We start from the raw sequence: 20561 nt of genomic DNA, 5'->3' as shown, positions 1-20561 counted from the left end.
TGCTAGAGGCAAACTTAAAATGTAATTTTTTCTACCTTATGTCTGTCTTTACTCTAGCTTAAGGTAGAGTAAACAGGGATTTTTCATATCACAGTAGGAGGAAAAAAAGAAAGAGAACAAAGAGATAAGCTTGGCAACACACACACACACACACACACACACAGAGGGAGAGAGAAAGAGCAGCGGTAGCAGGGAGTGACAAGCAGTGTCCACTTATAATATCCTGTAAATGATTTCTGTACTTGTTTCTAGGATATCTCTTGTTGATGGTTTGGGAACAGGTTGGACACAGGCTAATTTCCAGGGTGTAGGGTACATGCTGGTGGAGTAAGACAATATAAAGAGGTGACACAGTACAAGAATCAACTCTGAAGCACAAATCTTCAGAACAGTTGGAAGAATGCTGTCGGGGTCAAGGGACTTTTTTTTTTTTTTTTTGGTATCTAATTTGGATAGGATTTTTCTGATCACTTCTTGGTTAGCGTAAGGTCAGGGGAGGCATTGAATGTCGGGTATTTGGAATGGTTGGGGAACATTTACCAAAATTGTCTATGCAAGCATTTGAGGAAAAGTATGATGCCAAGAGATTGGCTTTCTCTGTGGATGATGATGCAATAGATCCATCTGGGTGCAGTGTTGTGGCCAATTGCTTTGGCCAGAGACCAGAATTCACAGCTACCATTTGGGTATGATGCAAGTTTCCTCTTCTGGCTCTTTGGAAATCAGTTTTTGGTGATTTCCAAAGAGCCAGAAGAGTTGGTGATTGGTGATTTTCTTGCAGCTGTTTCGGGCTTCAGTGTATGATGAGAGAAGGTGGAGTTCTTGATAATAACCAGTTGCAGTATGCTTGCTTCTTCATTTGTACAGCTTTTGGAGAACCAGGACTTATTTATGGGATGGGAATTTAGAGTGGACTGAGGAATATCTATACTTCCATTCCAAAAAGGATCACTTCAGTGATGCATTCAGTGCATATGCTTGAGTTGGAAGAGTGAAAGAATGAATCCAACCATGAGAACGAGGCATAGAATCTCAGAGGTCATCCCACATGGTGTTCTTATGTCAAACGGCTCTTAGCTGAGAAAAGCTGTGTGGGTTTTGGTTGGTGGGGAAAGAGAGAAGCACTAGATTGTGGTTTGAATCAACTAAAGGAGATATCTGGTACTCTGGTGGGTACATGAACAATTTGCATAAGGTCATTTGTGATGGCAAATGTCTCAACATCTCTACCTGATTGGTTAGGCAGTTGGAAAGCCAGTTGGTATTGTGTACATTGAAATTGCTGAGGAAGATAATCTCACTGCTAGAAGAGTTGAATTGAAAATCAAACAGCTCTGAGAGTGAAATTGGTGACATTGGGAAAGCAATATACACAGCAAATGAATTTGGCAGAATAGGGTAGATAGATTTTCAACCAAAGTAGAACATGACAAGAAATTCTAAACTGAATGTGCTCTTGCATAGTATATCAGAGCAAACATATGCTCACCCTCTCGAGCCAAATAGTGTGTATTTATTTGAAGGTTCAGATGGGTAGTGCTTGGAGAGTCTGAAATTTGGGTTTCTGGCAGAAAAAAGCAAGTGCAGTTTTGCAGGACTGAAGGTGGAAGTGGACACTGTTGAGGTGATCTGAAAGTCTCTCTGTGTGTGTGTGGGGGGGGGGGGGGGTCTGCCGTTGACCAAGTTGATTATACACGTTCTTCTATGTAGTACTTGTACTGTGGTTTTGGAGTTGGCTGTCAACACTGTGATTTCTGCACTAGAATTTTCTCTTTTGTAGTCAGTGTACCATATTTCGTCGCCACTTTGTCGTTTTTCTTCCAATTGTTCGTGAAGTCGTTGGCCTTGATTGCACTGGGTAAAGATAAGGTTAGGCTCAGCTCATATATGTGATCGAGGAGAACTGACTGAGTTCTTCACAGCCACCATTAGTTATAATGCACTTGCCAGTGTGTAACAGGTTACTTTCACCGGTTGCAGGAAAGTTGTCCTGTCACTTTTTTTTTGTATTTGTAGGTCAAGCAATGGCATCTGGTGATTTTGCTGCAGTCAAAACCACATTTCCCCATTAGTTTGGTGATATCTTCCTTTAGAGTATCATCGCTTTCAGTGTGGAAGTTGAGGATAATGGTACTATATATATATATATATATATATATATATATATATATATATATATATATATATATATATTTCTGTTTGTTTTCATCCTCAATTAAGTTGTGCATCATTGACACAATGAGGCTATAGAGCTGGCAGTATCAGTGATGAGCGATTTTTTGTCAATACGCTGATTATGGATCTGTTCTAGCCTGATTTCAATTAATTTGATTTTGTTGGGGAGGTTTGGTCAATAGTAGCGAGGCTCTGCTCCAAGCTTTCAATGTGTTTCTCTAGATTGAGGAGCTGTTTCACTGAAGAGAGGTATAGTGGGAAGAAGAAAGGTTGGTTCAGGTTCACAAGAAGTTTGTATGCTGATTTGCCAATTTTTATGCACTGAGTGTGTGACCATTGATGACAGAAATTGCACAGAAGCCCATTTTTAGTGTCTGTGACCTCTACTCTGCAGTTGCAACACTTAATGGCATTGCTGGATTTATCAGTGCTAGATGCCAGTGCTGCATTGGATATTCCCAGCATACTCTGTTGTCATTGGTATTTACTGCTGCCATCTTTGCTTTTAACAGTAGGTATTAGCAGGTGCTTGCATGTCGCCAATATTATATGAATAATAATAAAAAAAAACACTCTTATGGGTTTCTTCTTTGTGATAATTAATCATTTTGAGAATTGCTGCTAAGGTTTCACTTGTGAAATTTAAGTGGAAACTCACTTTTAAAAATGATAAATCAAGGAGCACACATCTATACCGACTTACTCCAAAGAGCCACCTGGCACAAGTATTTTAATAATAAAGTGTTATGCCTCTACACTACTTGTATATGGGAAATATATGAATTCTGAATTACTTCAAACCTTGGTATCTCTTCTGGGCCTGGCTCACACTGATGAGACCTCAATGAAGGTCAAAACCAGTCTGGGTAGTAGGCCTTCCTATAATGCTATACACAATGTATTTCAGAATGTAATTGCCTAAGTATCCTATAATGCAAAGGATTATGGAATACTCAGGCAATTAATGTAAAGTCATTAGCCTCTCTATACCTAGTTGTGAAGATACTTACTTCATGTGCAAACTTTGTTTGCTTAGACTTGGATAATGGAATAAACAAGAATATAATTTCTTTGCATCTTTCATTCATAAAAAATGAAAACCCTTTCACCCCTTACCTGGAACACTTAGTAGAGAAATTCCTCATTAATTCTCACATTCAGCTTTACTCCCTTTTTTTATAGATGGGTACTATGAGAGCTCTACTGCAACTGTTGAGAATTTGACCTTCTGACTAGGCCCTCTGAATTATGCAGTGTAGCTGCTATAAAATTTATACCTCCATACATAAGCATTTCTGGTTGAATATTCATCTACTCCAACTGCTTTTCCAAATTTCAAGTTTTTGATTGCTTTTTCTACCTCAAGTATTGATATGTACTCACTCCTCTTGAAAATTTTCTAGTATGGTTCTGTCACTGCTTGGTTCATTTAACAGTCTTTCAAAGTAATTACTCCAGACATGTAGGATATCCTCATTTCAGTTTTCATGTCACCTTTATCATCTGATTTCTTTTATAGTACTCTTTCCTCAATTTCTAAGCTTATTCAATAGTCTCAAACCTTTTGCCATCTTCCTGATATTTATTTTTCATATTCAAGTCTTTCCATGACTTTTGTTTAGCTACTTTTACACATAGCTTAGCTCACTTGCATTTTTCTCTGTATTCTTTTAGGACATTTGCTGACTTATTTGCTAGAACGTTTGGTATGCTTTCTTCTTTTCCAGGACTGCTTCTTTAACTTCTTGTGTGTGTTCTTAATTTCTATCCTTGCAGACATACCTCCCATCTCATTTTCCTTTCCCCCTCTTTTACCTTGCGGTGTCCAGGGCTTATTAATCATCGGACCTCAAACTATCCACATGATAAGGTGGTCAGCCCTATACTCCCAGTGTATCCTATGTCTGCAGTGGTGTTAAGTTCTCAAGGTTAGTTTGCCTGTTTGCAGGATGAAAAACCCCAGATAAATTGGGAAGATAAACCCTACTGTCCATGCCCAAGACCGGCTAACTTGGCTACGGCTGAGGAAGATCCTTCAGCTCCTCACGTCTCCGACGGGAATCGAACCTAAGACACTCCTTCCCCATGCATATGGTTGCGAAATGCAAACAGCCACTAGGCTAACCGCACGGACATGACATACGTACCTAGCTGAATTAATCAATGTCTTCTTTAGAGTTTGTCAATGAAACTCCAAGGTTTACTTCTTGTTTTCAATTTCTTTCAGTTTTTCTTCAATAATGTTTGTATGGTTGAATCTACAATTTAGCTGTAAAAGTTGCCAAACTTTAATTCTCTTTAAAACTTTCTTCACATACTGTTCTTTTCAATGTGATATCCATTTTTATCCTACTTAATACTAAGTAATGGTCACTTCCAATTTCAAATCCTCTACACTCTGGTAGTTGGCTTTTCATTGTGCATCCCAGTTCTTTGACAAGACCAAAACAGCAGTGTCCCAGTCAGCATGCTATTTGTTCAAGTTGTATAATCATGCTTATTTACAGTTTCAGCCAGTGAAAAATGCAGTTTTAGTTAAGTTCCATATTATCTGTTAATATTTGCTCATTCTGTTTCAGGTTGGATACATAATAAAAGGGTAACATAATGAGAAAATGAGGACTGGACATTGGATTACAAGCTAAGTGAAAGTCTCCTACCAGTTATCTGGTTCCAAACGTTAAGTGAGGCTAAACAGATGCAAGGGAGGGATAAAAAAAAAAAAAATAAATAAATATTATATCTAAGTTACTATTATTCATATTCTTTTTCCATTCTCGAATGTTAATTGATTATGTAAATAAATTTGTTATAGTATGCCCACCGTTTGTAGATCTCTCCTTGGCATTTTGCCAAGAATAGTCGATTCATGCTGAAGGGGAAAAAGAAATGAAGGATGTTTCGCATGTAATTTCACATGTTGGTGACCACAAATTGGTCACCAACATGCGAAATTACATGCTTTCTTGTCTGTCGCTGTACTAGTAGTAGCTTGATTTTTGTTGTCGCTTTTTTGTATTTTTTTTATTTATTATTAATTTGTATGATGGATCCAGTACAGTCAACAAGTTCTGTTGTTAAACGTTTCAGTAGCTCTTGCAAAAGAATATTGAATAATGAGCTGACATTCTGCAAAAAAGAATCGTCTCCTTGTTCCCCTTTCTCGAGTCATAAAACGTGCAAGTGCAATTGAAAGCGTATCAGGGTCGACTGTTAAAAGAATTCGTAGGGAATCAAATGGTGAAGGTAAGCCAAAATTTAAATCTCCTAAAAAAAAAAAGCACCAGAGAAAGAAAATCATCTAAACCGTAGCTTTTGAATGATTTTGATGTAGACGTTATAAGAAGAACTATTCACGAATTTTACGTGGTCGAGAAAAGAGTGCCAACTGTTCCGAAATTGATTCCTGTGCTTAAAGAAAAAATTAATTTTCTTTGGAAAAGAGAAACTTCAAGGAAAATACTTCATAAAATCAGATTTTGTTTTAAAAAGTCTCAGAATAAAAGGAAACTTATCATGGAGCAAAGTGATATTGTTTTATTTAAAACGCAGTATTTAAGAACAATGAGACATTTCAAGGAGGAGAAAAGACCGATTGTGTATCTAGATGAAACTTGGATTGATAGTAATTTAACTTATGGAAAATATTGGTGGCAGTCTAAAGAAGAATGTGGAGTGCTACAAACCGAAAATGCCTCAAGGCACATAATAATTTTGTGTGCAGGTGGAGAAATGGTTTTTTTTTTTACCGAATTCAAACTTACTATACAAAGCCAATTCAACTACTGCAGATTACCATGGGCAAATGAATTCTACGATCTTCGAAAAGTGGGCAGAAGAAAAACTGATTCCAAACCTTCCTAAAAATGCTGTTGTTATAATTGATAATGCTTCATATCACTCTATTCGATTAAACAAAGTTCCAAATTGGTCTAATAAGAAGCAAGTTCTTATGGATTGGCTCTCTGCAAATAACATTTCTCATTCCCCAGATATGCAAAAAATTGAATTGCTTAATTTGGTCAAAAGAAACTCGCCCACAACTAAACTATTTAAATTCAACATGATGCTCAAAGATCATGGATTTCTAGCTTTGAGACTACCACCATATCATTGCGATATTAATGCTATCGAGTATGTTTGAGCAGAAGTGAAAAGTTTCATTCGCCATCGCAACGTAACTGTGGATATTGACATGTGTCGAAACTTTTTAAGCTTTCAGAACAGGCGATTGAAAGTATTACAGTTCAAAACAGTGATGGCGATTCAGATGACTGAAGATTAAAAGGATTTGATAATGGTATTTTTTTTCCAACATTTTTTTTGCATGGGTTGTTAAAAGAGTCACAACAAGTCATAAATAATTAATCGGTTTAGGACATTAAAGTGTCTCAGTTCTTTCAACTGTAAGTTTAGAATATCTAAGTTCACTGAAAAAAATTTCTGTTTTTCTGTATAATTATTTTTATTTTATAGAAAACTTTCTTAAAAATAAACTTAGTTACATTTTTGTTTTATGCTATACCTTTTTTAATTTTGTTAATATTCTACGTACATTTTTCCAACTGTTATACAAGTAAAATAGTTACACTTTAAAAACAGCAACGTTCGTAAAAGAAAAGCTAAATTTTCCGACCTGTAATAATAAACAAACTCATCCCAGATGACAGATTGATTATCCTATTATCAGAATGGATTCTCCTTTTTCTGACATGCGCAGAAGTGTCGAAGGATCTCTAATCAGTGGACGAACTATATTGCTTATCAGGTAACCTGACAGAAATAGGAAGAGAAGACCATAGAAAGTATCTCCCCTATGGCTACTACAGAAAATCAGCCTTGCTAATTACATTCTACCTACTTTGTATTAAATGTGATATCCACCCAGAATGTCAACTATTTTGGATCTCCATATATTTCTATCCTGAACAATCTCTCTTTTCACATATTGCGTGTATCCAGAAAGTAAGTTTTGATTGGCTGTAAATGCATGAAATTATATTTTCGATATTGCTTTATTGTCAACATGCTTACATCTGCTGTCATCTTCTTCACATTCACCCTATACTGACACTGTTGATATCAAAAAAGTTTTTGTATTCCTTCATTCAAGTAGTCAGTGTTTCGACACAATCTATCATGACTGTCTTCAAACCATCATTGCTGTTGAATTGTTAAGCTGCTAAAAATCTCTTCTAGTGGAGAAAAAAATTCAAGTCACTGGGTGCAAGATCAGGACTACAGGGTGGGTGGCAAGAATTTCAAGTTGAATTGTTCCAGCAGTTGGCATGTTTGAGTAACTGTGTGTGTGTGGGGGGGGGGGGGGATTGTGCATTGTAAATCATAACAACTGTGGAGCTGAGGAGGCCTCATTCTTTGTTTTGAACTGACTGCCAGAACTTTTTTAAGTCTCACAGTACACATGTTCATATACTGTTATTATTTGAGGCATAAAGTCAATGAGCCCACCACACTTGTCACAAAACATAGTATACATGATATTCCTGGAGGAAAGTGTCTGCTTGAATTTCTTTGACTTTGGAGATCCACTATGCCACCACTGCAGTGATTGATGCTCACTACCTGGTGTCACGTGAGAAATCCAGGATTCATCTCGTCACATCGTGGTTCAAAAATCAGTCATCTTCATTATGATAATCACTTCAAAAAATTTGTTCCCATTGTATGTTTTGTTATCATCAGTGAGCCTTTTTTGCATCCATCTTGTAGACAATTTGCAACAAGTATTCTGTGATGATTTTGTATAGTAAAGTATGAGAAATGTGCACGAAATGTATGCTCAACTCAGAAATGGTGATCCTTGTTTAATCAAACCTTCTCAACCCTTGGACAAGCAGATCAGGCAGTGATTAATGATGGACAGCCTTCACTGCCAATAAATTTCAGCTAGGTGACTATTTTTGGCAGTCAAAACTTTTATCACTGACCATATCTCACAACTGCTGGGATTCTTGATCTTTTTACTCCTTTTAGAGAACTTATAAACAAAGGCTGAAAATTGACAATGCATACTTCTAAAATCCAGCAACATAAAATTTTGTCTTCCAAATACAAACTTTCGGACAAACTTGTATGAAAAATTAAACATGTTAACTTCATTGATTGATCACTGAATCAAAATTGATTCAATGATCAGTTTTTGAACACAATTCAGCATTTTCTGGGTGATATTTTGTTTATTATTTTATCAACTAGGAACACTGTCCTATATTAAACTATACTGCACTGATTATAAAATTTGAAATATATGCTATAAAATTTTAAGTACCGCATATATATATAATGATTTTGAAACATCTGTTATCTTTTGTGAAAATGATTGTGATTTAAAAATTGAAGCCTAATGATGTGCATTCAAATAATTTATATGTACTCCAAAATCACTTTCCTTTAGTATTTAAATCTCTTAGTGTTTTCACAGGCCTCTAGTAATATGCTCAAGCGTAAGCTCATTGTTCACATTCTACTTTGTAATTAACTACTGTTTAAAAAAAGTTTTATCATCAGCAGATTCATCAAATTCCTGGTATACCCTCAGGGGATTGCGATATATACCGTACGCCCACAGATGCGAGACCCTTTGGCATTTCTGCACATGTCAGAAGAAGAAGAATCCATTCCGATAATAGGGATAATCAGTCCGTATTGTGGGATGAGTTGTTTATTATTATACATTAGAGAATTAACTTCTCTTTTATGAATATTGTAGTTTATAAAGTGGTAACTATTTTGTTTATATAACAGTTAGAAAATTTTACATATAAAGCACATGATTTCGCGTGTTGGTGACCAATAAGTACATTGCCTTGTTTCTTTCTCCCTTTCAACATGAATTGACATCTTGGCACTGAGCCAACTGAGGTTCTTGTATCTGTAGTCGGACAGTATTATGATAACATGACGTCAAAACATTACATCATTAATAACAGCTCAATTATTAATTTTCTTCAAAATTAATCCATCTGTGAAGACTCCAGTATTATCAGATATTATATTTTCAGTCTTCTAAGGCACTTCGTAGTATATCAAACCACCTAGATCTTCATCTTCCTCTGAGACTTTCCTGCCATTCTGGCAAAATAACATTTGTTTTGCTAACCTTTCCTCTCCCATTCTGTTTAGGTGACCATATCACTTGATTAGCTTTACAAATGCATTCCTGAATGCTAACATGTCAAGTTCTTTAATAATATCCTCATTTTTAATGTGATTCTATTATTGATATCAACTGATCACTCCCTTAATCTTTCTCAGAATTCTTATATCTGTGGTCTCCAGCCTTTGATCAAGTGTTTTATTTCTAACCTAGTTCTCATATCCTTCTTCTTCCTATCATGGATTTTAGGCCAAGTGACCTGTTCTAGTCTCATGCCATCGCTTTCTTAGTCTTCTAATTCTTCTCTTTTCCCAATTTATTTTATGTTCATATAGAAATTTTTGGTAGTCCGCTACTGTCCGTTCCATTTAGATGTTCTAACCATTCAGTCATCAGCAGATACAAATTTGATTTTATAAAACCAACCAGCTGAACATTTGCCTCCTATCCAAATGGAAGTCATGCTTCTGGTCACTTGCTAAGGCCAATAGACAACTTCTGCTTTCTTGCACTTCTATCTGTCTCATCCTGATGGCACAACTGTTTACTTCACCAAAAGAAAGCTGACCTCCTGGCATTGCTTTTTTCCTCCAACCACTTGCATAAATGACCAAGTGAAATCACTGCCTACCATAACAGAAACCGAGCTCCATATACCTCCTATGTTGTTTCAACAAAAAGTCACCAAAAAACTACTAAATAACTTAGTAGTAAATAACTTAGATACTAAAAAAGTCTTCTGGTCCTGGTGGCATCTCTCCAATCTACTATACATATGTGGTACTTATCCCAATGCATGGAAGCAATCTCATATCCATCCTATTCCAAAAAAGAGTAATAAAAGTTTACTGTCAAACTACCGACTAATTGTCATCACCTCTGTTGTCTCCAAAATAACGAAGAAAATCATCAATAGCTAACTCTTCAACTACTTAGAGGCCCACAAATTAATCTGGTAAGGATTCTACCATTCAAGATCTACAGCTAACCTTGTAGCTTACATCACCCAATCACTGAACACATACCATGGAAAGTTTTGGAAAAACTTGTGCTGAATGATCAGCAATGAATACTATAGCTGCTCTTTTTCCCTGATCATTACTGCCTGAATATAAGTTTTAAGAGGTTTTTTTTTTTTATCTTATTCACACACAAAAGGCTACAAGATCTATACCACATTAGAATCATGTGTGAGCAAGAGGAATAGAAGAAAGGAAGAATCTATCCACATTTTTCTTAAACAACTGAAGGTTATAATCTTTGGGGAATGCAGAGTGGGAGGGAGGGACTGTTCCAAAGAATAGAAGTGGATGGAATGAAAGAGGAGGTAGTGAAGTTGGTTCAGTGAGTTTCAAGATGGACTATAAAAAGGTGTTGGTTAGCAGTGGCTCTTGTTTTAATGATTTTGGAGGAGAGGAAGAATAATGGTGACCAATTCAGTAGAGCACTGTCCATGAAAGTATCTGTAGAAGAGGAACAAGGCAGAAACTGAACTTCTGTGTGAGTGAGAGAGAGATGGATCATTAATTAGCTGGAATGTCCTCTTCTGGATAGAACTGAGCAATCTTAGAGAGGATTTTGGTGCACCACACCAAATCCGGGACCAATATTCTATGGCTGGGAAGATTTAGACTTTGTATAGAGTTAGCAGCTGTAAAGGTGTGAAGTAGTGTCTTGTGCAAAAAAAGTACACCAAGTTTTTTGGCATTTCCAGAAGCTATAGTTGAAATATGGTTGTGCAAGGAAAGATCGGAGGTGCAAGTCAGTCCAAGAAGAGAAATCTGATCATGTTTGGATATCTCAGTATTACTGAAGGTAAGGGGTAGGGATGTGAGCTCTTTCTTGTGAGAAATCAGACAGAACTGACTTTTGGTGGCACTAAGATCTACAAGGTTGTCCTTGCCCCATTGGGATATAGCTAGGAGATCAGAGTTCATGTCAATAGTCGTGGTGGATCTTGAGGATTCTAATACGTGATCACTACAAGGTTTGTCAAGAAGGAACAGAATGCACTGTCATTGACCATACTATGGATAGGAATGGAAGTCTGTGAGAGGGAGTAATTTTATACAAGAGGAAGAGAGTGGGTGAAAGAACAGAACCCTGGGGCACTCTTGCTTTGGTGGGGAAATATGAGAAAACTGTCTATTATGGCACATGATGAATGACTATTGAGAAAGTTGGCAATCCAACTGCAGAGTGTGGAAGAGAGACAATAGGATAGCAGTTTAGTAGTAGTTTTAGTTAGCAGTTAAGCAGGCCCCTGTGCCAAATCTGATCAAATGCCTTTGAAATGTTGAGGGCAACTATGTGAGTTTCTTTAAATTTTTCCATAGCTTGAGTGCAGAGGTGGGTGGTGAAAGCAAGATCAGCTGTAGATCATGAGTGGCAGAATCAGTACTGCTGGTCACTGATTAGTTGGTAGGTCTCTAGGTGGTTCAAGAGTTGGTTGTTGATGACCTCCATAATTTTAGAGAGGACAGAAGTGAGAGCAAGTGGATGGTAGTTCATTGGTTGACTTTTATCACCTTCCTTTAGGATGGGCTGGATGTAGATCTGTTTCCATCTTGTAGGTAGATGCTATATGAATAGGATAAACTGACAAGATAGGTGTTAGTTTTGGGGCACAATTCTTTAACACAATAGGTAGGATACCAGCAGGAACAGATGCCTTGTTTGTGTAGAGTTTATTAAGGATTCTTTGAATTTCTTTTTGTCAGAAGACTATGAGTGACATGGAAGGAACTTTGCCCAGGTCATCAATGCAGGAATTGAAAGAAAAAAGTGATGCCAGTAAGTCAGCCTTGTCTTTAGGTGAGGTAACAGCAGCACCATCTAAATGCAAGCGTGGTGGAAACCTGTATGGGCAGAAGTTGCATCTAATGGCCTTGGCATGGGACCAAAAGGGGCGACAGCCATTTGAGCATTTGGCCGATTTGAACTTTATGATGATTCTTTTACAATTGTTGCAAGCTGCAGCATATTCAAAGTGAGTAGTAGAGTTTTGGTCTTGAGTCATTCATGATATCTCACAGAGGGTTTTTCTTTTACTGCATTTGCACAATTTTTTTGAGAACCAAGGCTTGGATGTGGTTGAGAATTTGGAGTGGAATAAGGGATAAAAGCCTTCATTCCTGTGGGGACAATTTCTGCTCTTCGGTGTGAACAGGTGTTTGGATCAGAAGATCCAAAATCATGGGAAAAAGGAATGGAAGTCTCTGAGATTGTCCCATTTGGCACCCTTGTAGTGCCAAGAGACACTAGACTGTGAACTGATGGGCAAAGTTGTTCTGTGGCAAAAGACGTATGAGGTTGTGAGAGTTACCAAGAGAACTGAGAACCACAGTATACTTGGAAGGAAAGCTAGTTAGGAAGAGGTCACATGTGTTGGTAAATTGGAGAGGGTTGTCAGGTATTCCGGTAAGAAGAATGATGATCTGTGATAGGACAATGATGATGGAAAACACCTCAGCATCCCTGCCTGCTTGATTAGTGAAATTGCAGAAGGGAAGTCAATATGAGTCATGGACATTGAAGTCCCCCCCCCACACACACACGCAGGATAACCTCACTATCAGGATGTTTCGACTACAGACAATCATGATTTAGAGAGAGAGTGTTGAAGAAGTTAGAGTGGTTAATGGAGTTTGGAGAGCGATAAGAGAGCATATGAAAAGGGCAGGTTGATTTGGTAAAGAAATTTTGAGCAAAGGCAAGATCAAACTGGAGGATTCGAGGTTTGTGATCTCTGGTATGGTATGTCATTTCTGATGAATGCACAAGTGCCACCCTTGTGGTAGAAAGAACTGTGTAATGTGTAGTTTGGGCAGTTGGGGTTCCCTGTTGGGGTTTTGATAGGAATAGTATTTCTGGTTTAGATGACTGTAGGTAGTGGTGCACAGCATTTATACTGCTGCTTAGGCCATGCATGGTTTTTGAAATGGATGAAAAAACTTTTTTTTTTCTGGTAAGAATTAATGTTGGTGGGTTGTTTGGTTGGATTTTTTTTTTCCTTTTATGGTGTTTTGTTGGATTTATATATAGTTTTTTAACTATTAAGTCTGTTAGAAAGTGATGCTTCATTGGATTTCTGTATTTTTCGAACCAAAAGACACACCTTTTTATGTAGAGAAATTGACTTAGAATTCGGGTGTGTCTTATGGTCCAAAGGTAGGTGATACTGGGTAAGTCTTGGATTCCCATGTTTTCAATGTGAGCCAAATACAAAAACTTTACTGGTGTCAACAGTAGTTAGTGGACGAACATATGCAGTTTTGAATGGTTCATTTGGATTACTTTTATAATTTGTTGAATTTTTTTATTGTCATAAAACTATAAACATGAGTGTAAAACATAAGACTTTCGTATAATGTGAGTTATAAACTGATTATGATAAATTATGCAAAACAACATGGAAACGGAGCAGCAGAAAGACATTTTGGTTCACTGCCAACAGAAAAAATGATTCACGAGTGAAGAAAACAAGAAGAAAAATTGAAACTACAAAGTAAACATAAAAAAACATTCTATGCGCACCTTGAAAAATGGCCAGAATTAGAAGTATACAAATGAAAAATTGGATAACCAATCACCGAAGTATTGGAATATCCGTTTCTACAAAAATGATAATTTTTGAAGCGAAACAATGGGCGGATGCTAATGGCATTACAGATTTTACCAGATCACCCTCTTGGTGCTTTAGATTTATGAAAAGACATGGGCTATGCATGCAAAAGAAAACCACTCTAGCCCAAAAAATGCCATTTGACTATGAAGCTAAAATTATAGAATTCCACAGATTTGTCATATCAATCAGAAGGAACTTTAACTTTGAGCTTAGTCAAATTGCAAATATGGATGAAGTGCCTCTAACATTTGATGTTCCTTCAAATCGTACTGTAGATACAAAAGGTATCAAATCAATAGTGATAAAAACAACAGGTCACGAAAATAATCACATCACTACACTGTAGTTTTAGCTTGTTGCACAGATGGAACAAAACTAACCCCCATGTTGATCTTCAAAAGAAAAACATTACCAAAAGATGAAATTCCCTGTGGCATTTTAATCCACGTTCAAGATAAAGGTTGGATGGACAAAAAAAGGAATGAAATGATGGCTACAAAAAATATGGGCAAAATGTCCAGGTACATTGTTTAAAAAGCGTGCAATGTTAGTGTGGATCAATTTAGAGAGTGCATAAAACTGAATCAACCAAGAAGATTCTAAGAGGAATGAACACAGAACCAGCTGTTATTCCTGGAGGCCTTACAAGTATTCAATTACAACCCTTGGATGTGTCAATTAATAAACTGTTTAAAAAATTTTTATGAGAAGTGGAACAAATGGATGGCAAAGCCAAATCACAATTTTACAGCAACAGGATGTACAAAACAGCCAAAAATTTCAGAATTGTGTACCTGGGTGAAAAATTCATGGGAAGCTGTAAAAGAAGAGATGATTATTAAGTCTTTTAAAAAATGCAGCATAAGTAACACAATGGATGATACTGAAGATGACTTAGTTTTTGAAGAGAGTGATAACAATAGTTCAGACAACAATACGAAAACTGATAGTAAAGAGACGAGTGAAGATGAACAAATGCTGCTGGTACAAGTTATGATAATAATAAATTAAATTTAAGGTTTGTGAATATTTTTATATAATAATATTTTTTCTAAAAATTGTCTCATAAATTTGGGGTGCATCTTATCATCCGGAAAATTATAGTAAGTTTTTCTATGGAACATAACCCATTTCTTTGTGTTCCTGTGTCAAGACGATACATTTTTGCGATTCACAACAAGTAGAATTGCTTGATTGACAATAATCAGTTTTTTTTAATTCGTATGCAACTGTTTATTTATACTAGATGTATCTCCTCTATGTTTTGCTGTCTATATGAATAACAGCATCATTGGGGAACACAGAAAGCTTCATAAGGTGTTGAGTGCTTTGAAGGCCATTCTGATGTTGTCTAGCACTTTCTATGCTTCCCTAAAGACAAAGTTCCATTTTATAAACATCCGAGTGTATACAAGATTATATGCTCTTGTGGAAAGACACATGTAGGCCAGATTGGGAAAAGTTTTGAAATCTGCAACAAACAACATATGGGCAATGTTGAAAACAAATAGGAAGGAAAAAAGTGGACTCATAGTGCACATCCTCAAAGAACATCGCACGGTAAATTGGCAAGCATTCTCTATGCCATATTTAGAAGAGAATTAGTTCAACAGGTTGTTCAAGGAATCGTCCGAGATCAATTCACTCAAGAGGCTCCTCTCTAATAGAAATCAAGGAATGATCCTTCATGATATCTGAAAATCATTAATTTACGTGTGTAAAATTAAAGGCCTCTCCTAGGTAGGCATTAGGCAGTGTTGTGTAAACTATATGTGATATATAGAGTTTACACAACAATGCCTAATGATACTCATCATTAGACTATTATCCCTGTCTTTTCAACTATAGATATTAACCACTGTAGGAAAACATTTAATCTTTTGTCATTTTTTATTTGTATTAAATAACCTCCTGATGATGCTGTTAGTCATATAGACAGCAAACACATAGAGGAAATACATCTAGTATAAATAAACAGTTGCATACAAGTTAAAAAAAAATCAAGTAAATCTATTTGTAGTGAATTGCAAAAAAGGTATCATCTTGACAGGAAGACAAAGAAAAAGGTACTTTGAAAAACTTTTTGAACTATTGTTTGTAGGAGAATTTTTGTGATCCACAGTAATATATTATTTCTTTGGGTTGTGGAGCAAAGTATTATTCGATAAGGAAGAGATAAAAAGTGGGGCATGCTGTGAGAGGTGACAGACTTATAAACATACTGCCACACAGAGGGAATTCAGTCTCCTGTCCATACATTGCCTTGACAGTTTCCCCTGCATCCACAGTATTTGGTCTTCCTCTAGTCACGAACTGGCAAAATACGTGGTTGCAGGATTTGATACTAACTGATTGGGGAAGCATCCACATTTGTTACTAAATGGTTTGGTTTCATGTACTAACCAGCAGCTGGCCTGTGGAACTGTTTTACTGTTGTACTCTCGAATGGGGAAGGGTCTAGGGCCCTCCTACAGTGAGAATGGTACATCATTAAGGGCATATGGGAAGAGTGGGGGGGGGGGGTAGCCACTTCAAGTTTCTAATAAGCAAGGTGGTGATATTTCACTGGGCAATTAAAGACATCTACTTCCTAGAGGTCTAGTTGGCATTTCCTCCAACTAAGGAAGATATACTCTTGCAGCGGCAACGTTTGCCAGAGCGCTGTTTCTGGAAACAGGCTATACCACAGAGAGGTGGGGATGACTTCTGTCCATTCATGAAGTGGCTGTGAAATTATATGCCAATTTGTTATATGTTACATGGTATCAAATTTATTCTAGGTCTCTCTATCATGCTCGCTCACTCGAATGCACGCACACACACAGAGAGAAATTCTACAGTTATGAAACTCACACAGATGTATTTCTTAAAAGACTGTAAATTGTCAGCAAGAGTGCATTTGATTATGGTTGAAAATCTATAGCATATTTAATATTGTGGGCAGGCTAAAAGTTAGATAATGCAGGAAACAATTTTTTTTGATTCTCCAGATTTAACCAACTAAAATATGAATCATAAAAATGTTTTTTTTTTTTAATATATCATTGGGAACTCTTCATATAAGTGACTTTTACTGCACTTCATGTGATTAAATAAACTGTGTTTTATTTAAAGGTGATGAAACATGAAATATGTGAATGCATTCTGAAAATATATTATAACAGGATCAACCAGATCACTTGAATTAAACACATCGAACTACAACACTTACCGCTAACCAGTTTGTAATCTCATCCTTTTCTTTCTGGGCAGGATCTAATTTTTGTGCAGCACCTAAACCCTCTTTGGAGTATGCTTTGGTTTTAGTTTCCCTTTCTACTACTTTAAACCTTTCCATTTGCTAGAATAAAAAGATAATATGCTTATTCTTCAGCACAAATAATATTTAAAAAGATTCGCAATAACCTATTGAAGGCATTTTAAAATCTTTGCAAATATCTTTTTATAACATACCATGCACGAATTGCTAGTGGTATTCGAGATGTGTTCCAACATGTTTGAATTTTGTTCAGTATATACAACAGTTTGAATAGTATATGTTTGATGCATTCGTTAAAGAAATGAGCAACGAATACCTGGAACAAAGGATTCATCATTTCTTTATGTTTATGGAGGGATATAATATTCAGACCCCGTATTTTTAAATTGGTAAAATACTTTCAATAAATTGAAAAATTATTTGGTTATCCAGAATCATACTGCAGCGACAATTTTAAAAAATGTTTGGCACAAAGTGGTGTGGATGTAACTTTCAAAATTATAAGCACAGGAACTAAATACAAAAATGTGATTAATTTTACTAATCTTGTGGTTAGTCAAATATAAGCACAAAGAAAGGTTATTATGGTACAAAAACATCTCACTGAAGAACAAAAGTTTCAAACAAAAACAATCCTAACATATTCATTCAGTGGACTTGGTTCTAGCTGACTTGTTTCAATCCCCAAAATTTAAAAAAATAAGACAAAACACAATAAATACTTCAAGGGATAATACTTTCAGTTCACAGAAGACATTCAGCAAAATATGACCACTCTTTAAAAATTATCTTTAATAATTATCTTTAATAGTGACAAAGTTGTACAACCTCCAACAGATTTGCACAAATTCTAGAGGCGTTTCCAGCTCTCTAGAATTAATGTACCAATCACTGCAATTAAGGAATTGTGGTCATTTTTCCTGGAGATGAATATCCACAACTCAAACTAGTTTTCCTTCTCCCATCACTGATGAAACTGGGGGGGGGGTATCAAGATATTTGCTGTTACTAATGACCTAACACACTCCACTAATCACTAGAATACTGGATAGCTCTCACCATTCTGCTAACATCCTTGACCTTTTCTCAACCAGCTCTCCTTCCAAATACATTGCTTTCATCAAATACATAGTCTTTCAACATAAAAAGAAATCAAAAGAATTCTGACTGGCACGGATGACAAACAAACATTTAGTCTTGAAAATATTCCACTGTACTTCAAAAATAATACCTATTCAATTTTTCCAATCTTTCAAACTTGATCCACAACTTGGAAACAAGTCTATATTGTTTCCTTACTTCAGTTATGCAACATGGTTCTCTCAGATATCAAGGTCATCAACAGCCATCTTCTTCTTCATCTTCCCTGGAGACCCATTAGTGATCATGCAAAATATATTCTGTCACTCTCAATTCACAGCTGATCTCTTGGCTATCACTCACTCACTTTTGGATGCAAGTCACGGAAAGGTTTATCCTTTCCTTCAATGTTACAACCTGATCAGGATTCATTCATTTCCATAAAATTATAGAGAGTACGCTATATTATATTTCAAACAGTATGCTAAAGTGACAATAATTTGATCAACCATTATTCTACTGGCCTGACCACTAGTGGAGAAGAAAAAAAAAAATCTCCATCAAAGCTATTATCCGATTTATACCATCATCAGAAACCAAATTCATACTGATACTTTTAATACAGCATGGTGGCCTAATCAATAATTTAACATCGGTGTTAAGGCTAAGATCCTGGATTAATAGTTCTAATTATAATTTAAAATGAACTCTTAAAACAAAATGTTATATGGGCCATCCATATTCTTGGGATTTTTAAACCATCATGATTGTTAAGATTAAGGTTGATAAGAATTTCACAAGTCTTTTTAAATTTGTATTCATACCATATTTTGGTGTGATGTAACGAACATGTGCCTTTCCAGTCATTTCTGTGCACAGTATTCAGGGTATGATAAAAAAAATGACACGTGGGATTTAATAACTATGGTAAATGCCATGTGTCGTTTATGTTCCTTTTTTATGATAGGAATAGGGCGTCTGGTTTCACCTATATAAGGCAAATTACAGGTACACTGAATACAGTATATATATACTCCAGGATGGGCCAGGAAGCGGATCCATGGAGGAGCTGAATAAATTCTTTAATTTGGCAGGAGGTTTAAATTTGGCATTAAGGTCGTATTTCTGTAGAATTCTGTTTATTTGATATCCCTTTACTAAACAGAATTCTACAGAAATACAACTTTAATGCCACTTAGAATGGCTATAGTTTTATAGTAATCTATTTGATTTTTTATTATTAGGGCAGTCTTGTGAAGAATTTTGTTTACAGAATTTTTTCTCTAGCCATTTTTTAGAAAGGTATTGCTGATAATTTTTAAAGCCCTGTTTTTAGCATGTTAATAACACCTAGTTTTTGTATTGAGCAGCGTTTAGTAGTAAGAGTTTATGTGTAGTCATACAGTAAACAGTAAAGGAAAGCCTGCCAGATGGAAGATGTGTGACAAGTATATCAAGAAATAGAAGTGTGCTCTGATTTACAATTTCAATTGTGAATTGTATGCATTTGTGTTCATTTAGGTGGCTGAGGAGTGTCTAACATCAAGCAACCATGGGGTCAGGTAACAAAAATATTGTCAAAGTATCTAAGCCAGACTTTGGGTTTTAAACTAAAGTAATCTAGAGCACATTGCTCAAAAGTTTCCATATAAAAGTTAGTAATTGTTGGGGATGCCTTGCATACAAAGAGGTTTTTTTTTTTTTTTTTTTACATAGGAGGAGAAATGATCTACCAACACATTGAGTATCAATGCTAGTTTCTTAGATGATAATTGGGGCTATTGATACCTTCAACTATCAGCTGAAGTGGTACGTTCTGCTTATGAATCTTAGGCAAACTGTAAATTTTCAGTGAACAAGTGTAGTGCAGAAGTATTTTTATTTTTTTTTTTTAACTATCTCTGGGCCACCTTCTTCAGTGAGCGGGTGCAGCACAATGTCCTTCCAGTTCTCTCTGTTGGTGGCTTTCCTTTTTGATTCTGCATAGCCATGTGATCCTGTCCATAATCTTATATCTTCAAGGCATGTCCTTCGTTTTTTGCCTCTTGATCCTTTTCCCATAATTTTTCCTTCTAAAACTGTTAATATCCTCTGTCCTGCTGAACCTCTCAGTACATGTCCTGCCAATCTCATCTTTTTCAGGATCATTTCCTGTAATAAAGATCTCTGTGTTCTCATTCTCTGTAGAACATCTATATTTGTCAGATGTTCTGTCCATGGGAATTTCAGAGCGCTCCTATAGCACCACATTTCAAAGGCCTAAGAGAAGAGAGTAAGGCAACATATCCATTGCCTTACTCTCT

At 36.2% G+C, this 20561-nt stretch overlaps 1 protein-coding gene across 4 annotated transcripts in view; it reads right to left on the bottom strand.

Annotated features, from left to right (window-relative positions):
* The window catches only part of LOC150109062 (CCR4-NOT transcription complex subunit 3-like), a 436445-nt gene that overhangs the window by 267087 nt on the left and 148797 nt on the right, over positions 1-20561 (bottom strand). For all 4 annotated transcript variants that reach the window (XM_090405199.1, XM_090405207.1, XM_090405214.1 and 1 more), the window contains one exon: positions 17131-17259. In XM_090405199.1, the coding sequence (XP_090261325.1) occupies positions 17131-17259 (129 nt within the window). The remainder of the gene's footprint in view (positions 1-17130; positions 17260-20561) is intronic.

Source organism: Typopeltis vanoorti, chromosome 2 (assembly GCF_054136105.1).
Source record: "Typopeltis vanoorti isolate ZY-2024b chromosome 2, IOZ_Tvanoo_1.0, whole genome shotgun sequence".
Classification (NCBI taxonomy): Eukaryota; Metazoa; Arthropoda; class Arachnida; order Uropygi; family Thelyphonidae; genus Typopeltis; species Typopeltis vanoorti.
This window is presented reverse-complemented; position numbering and strand designations above follow the sequence as displayed.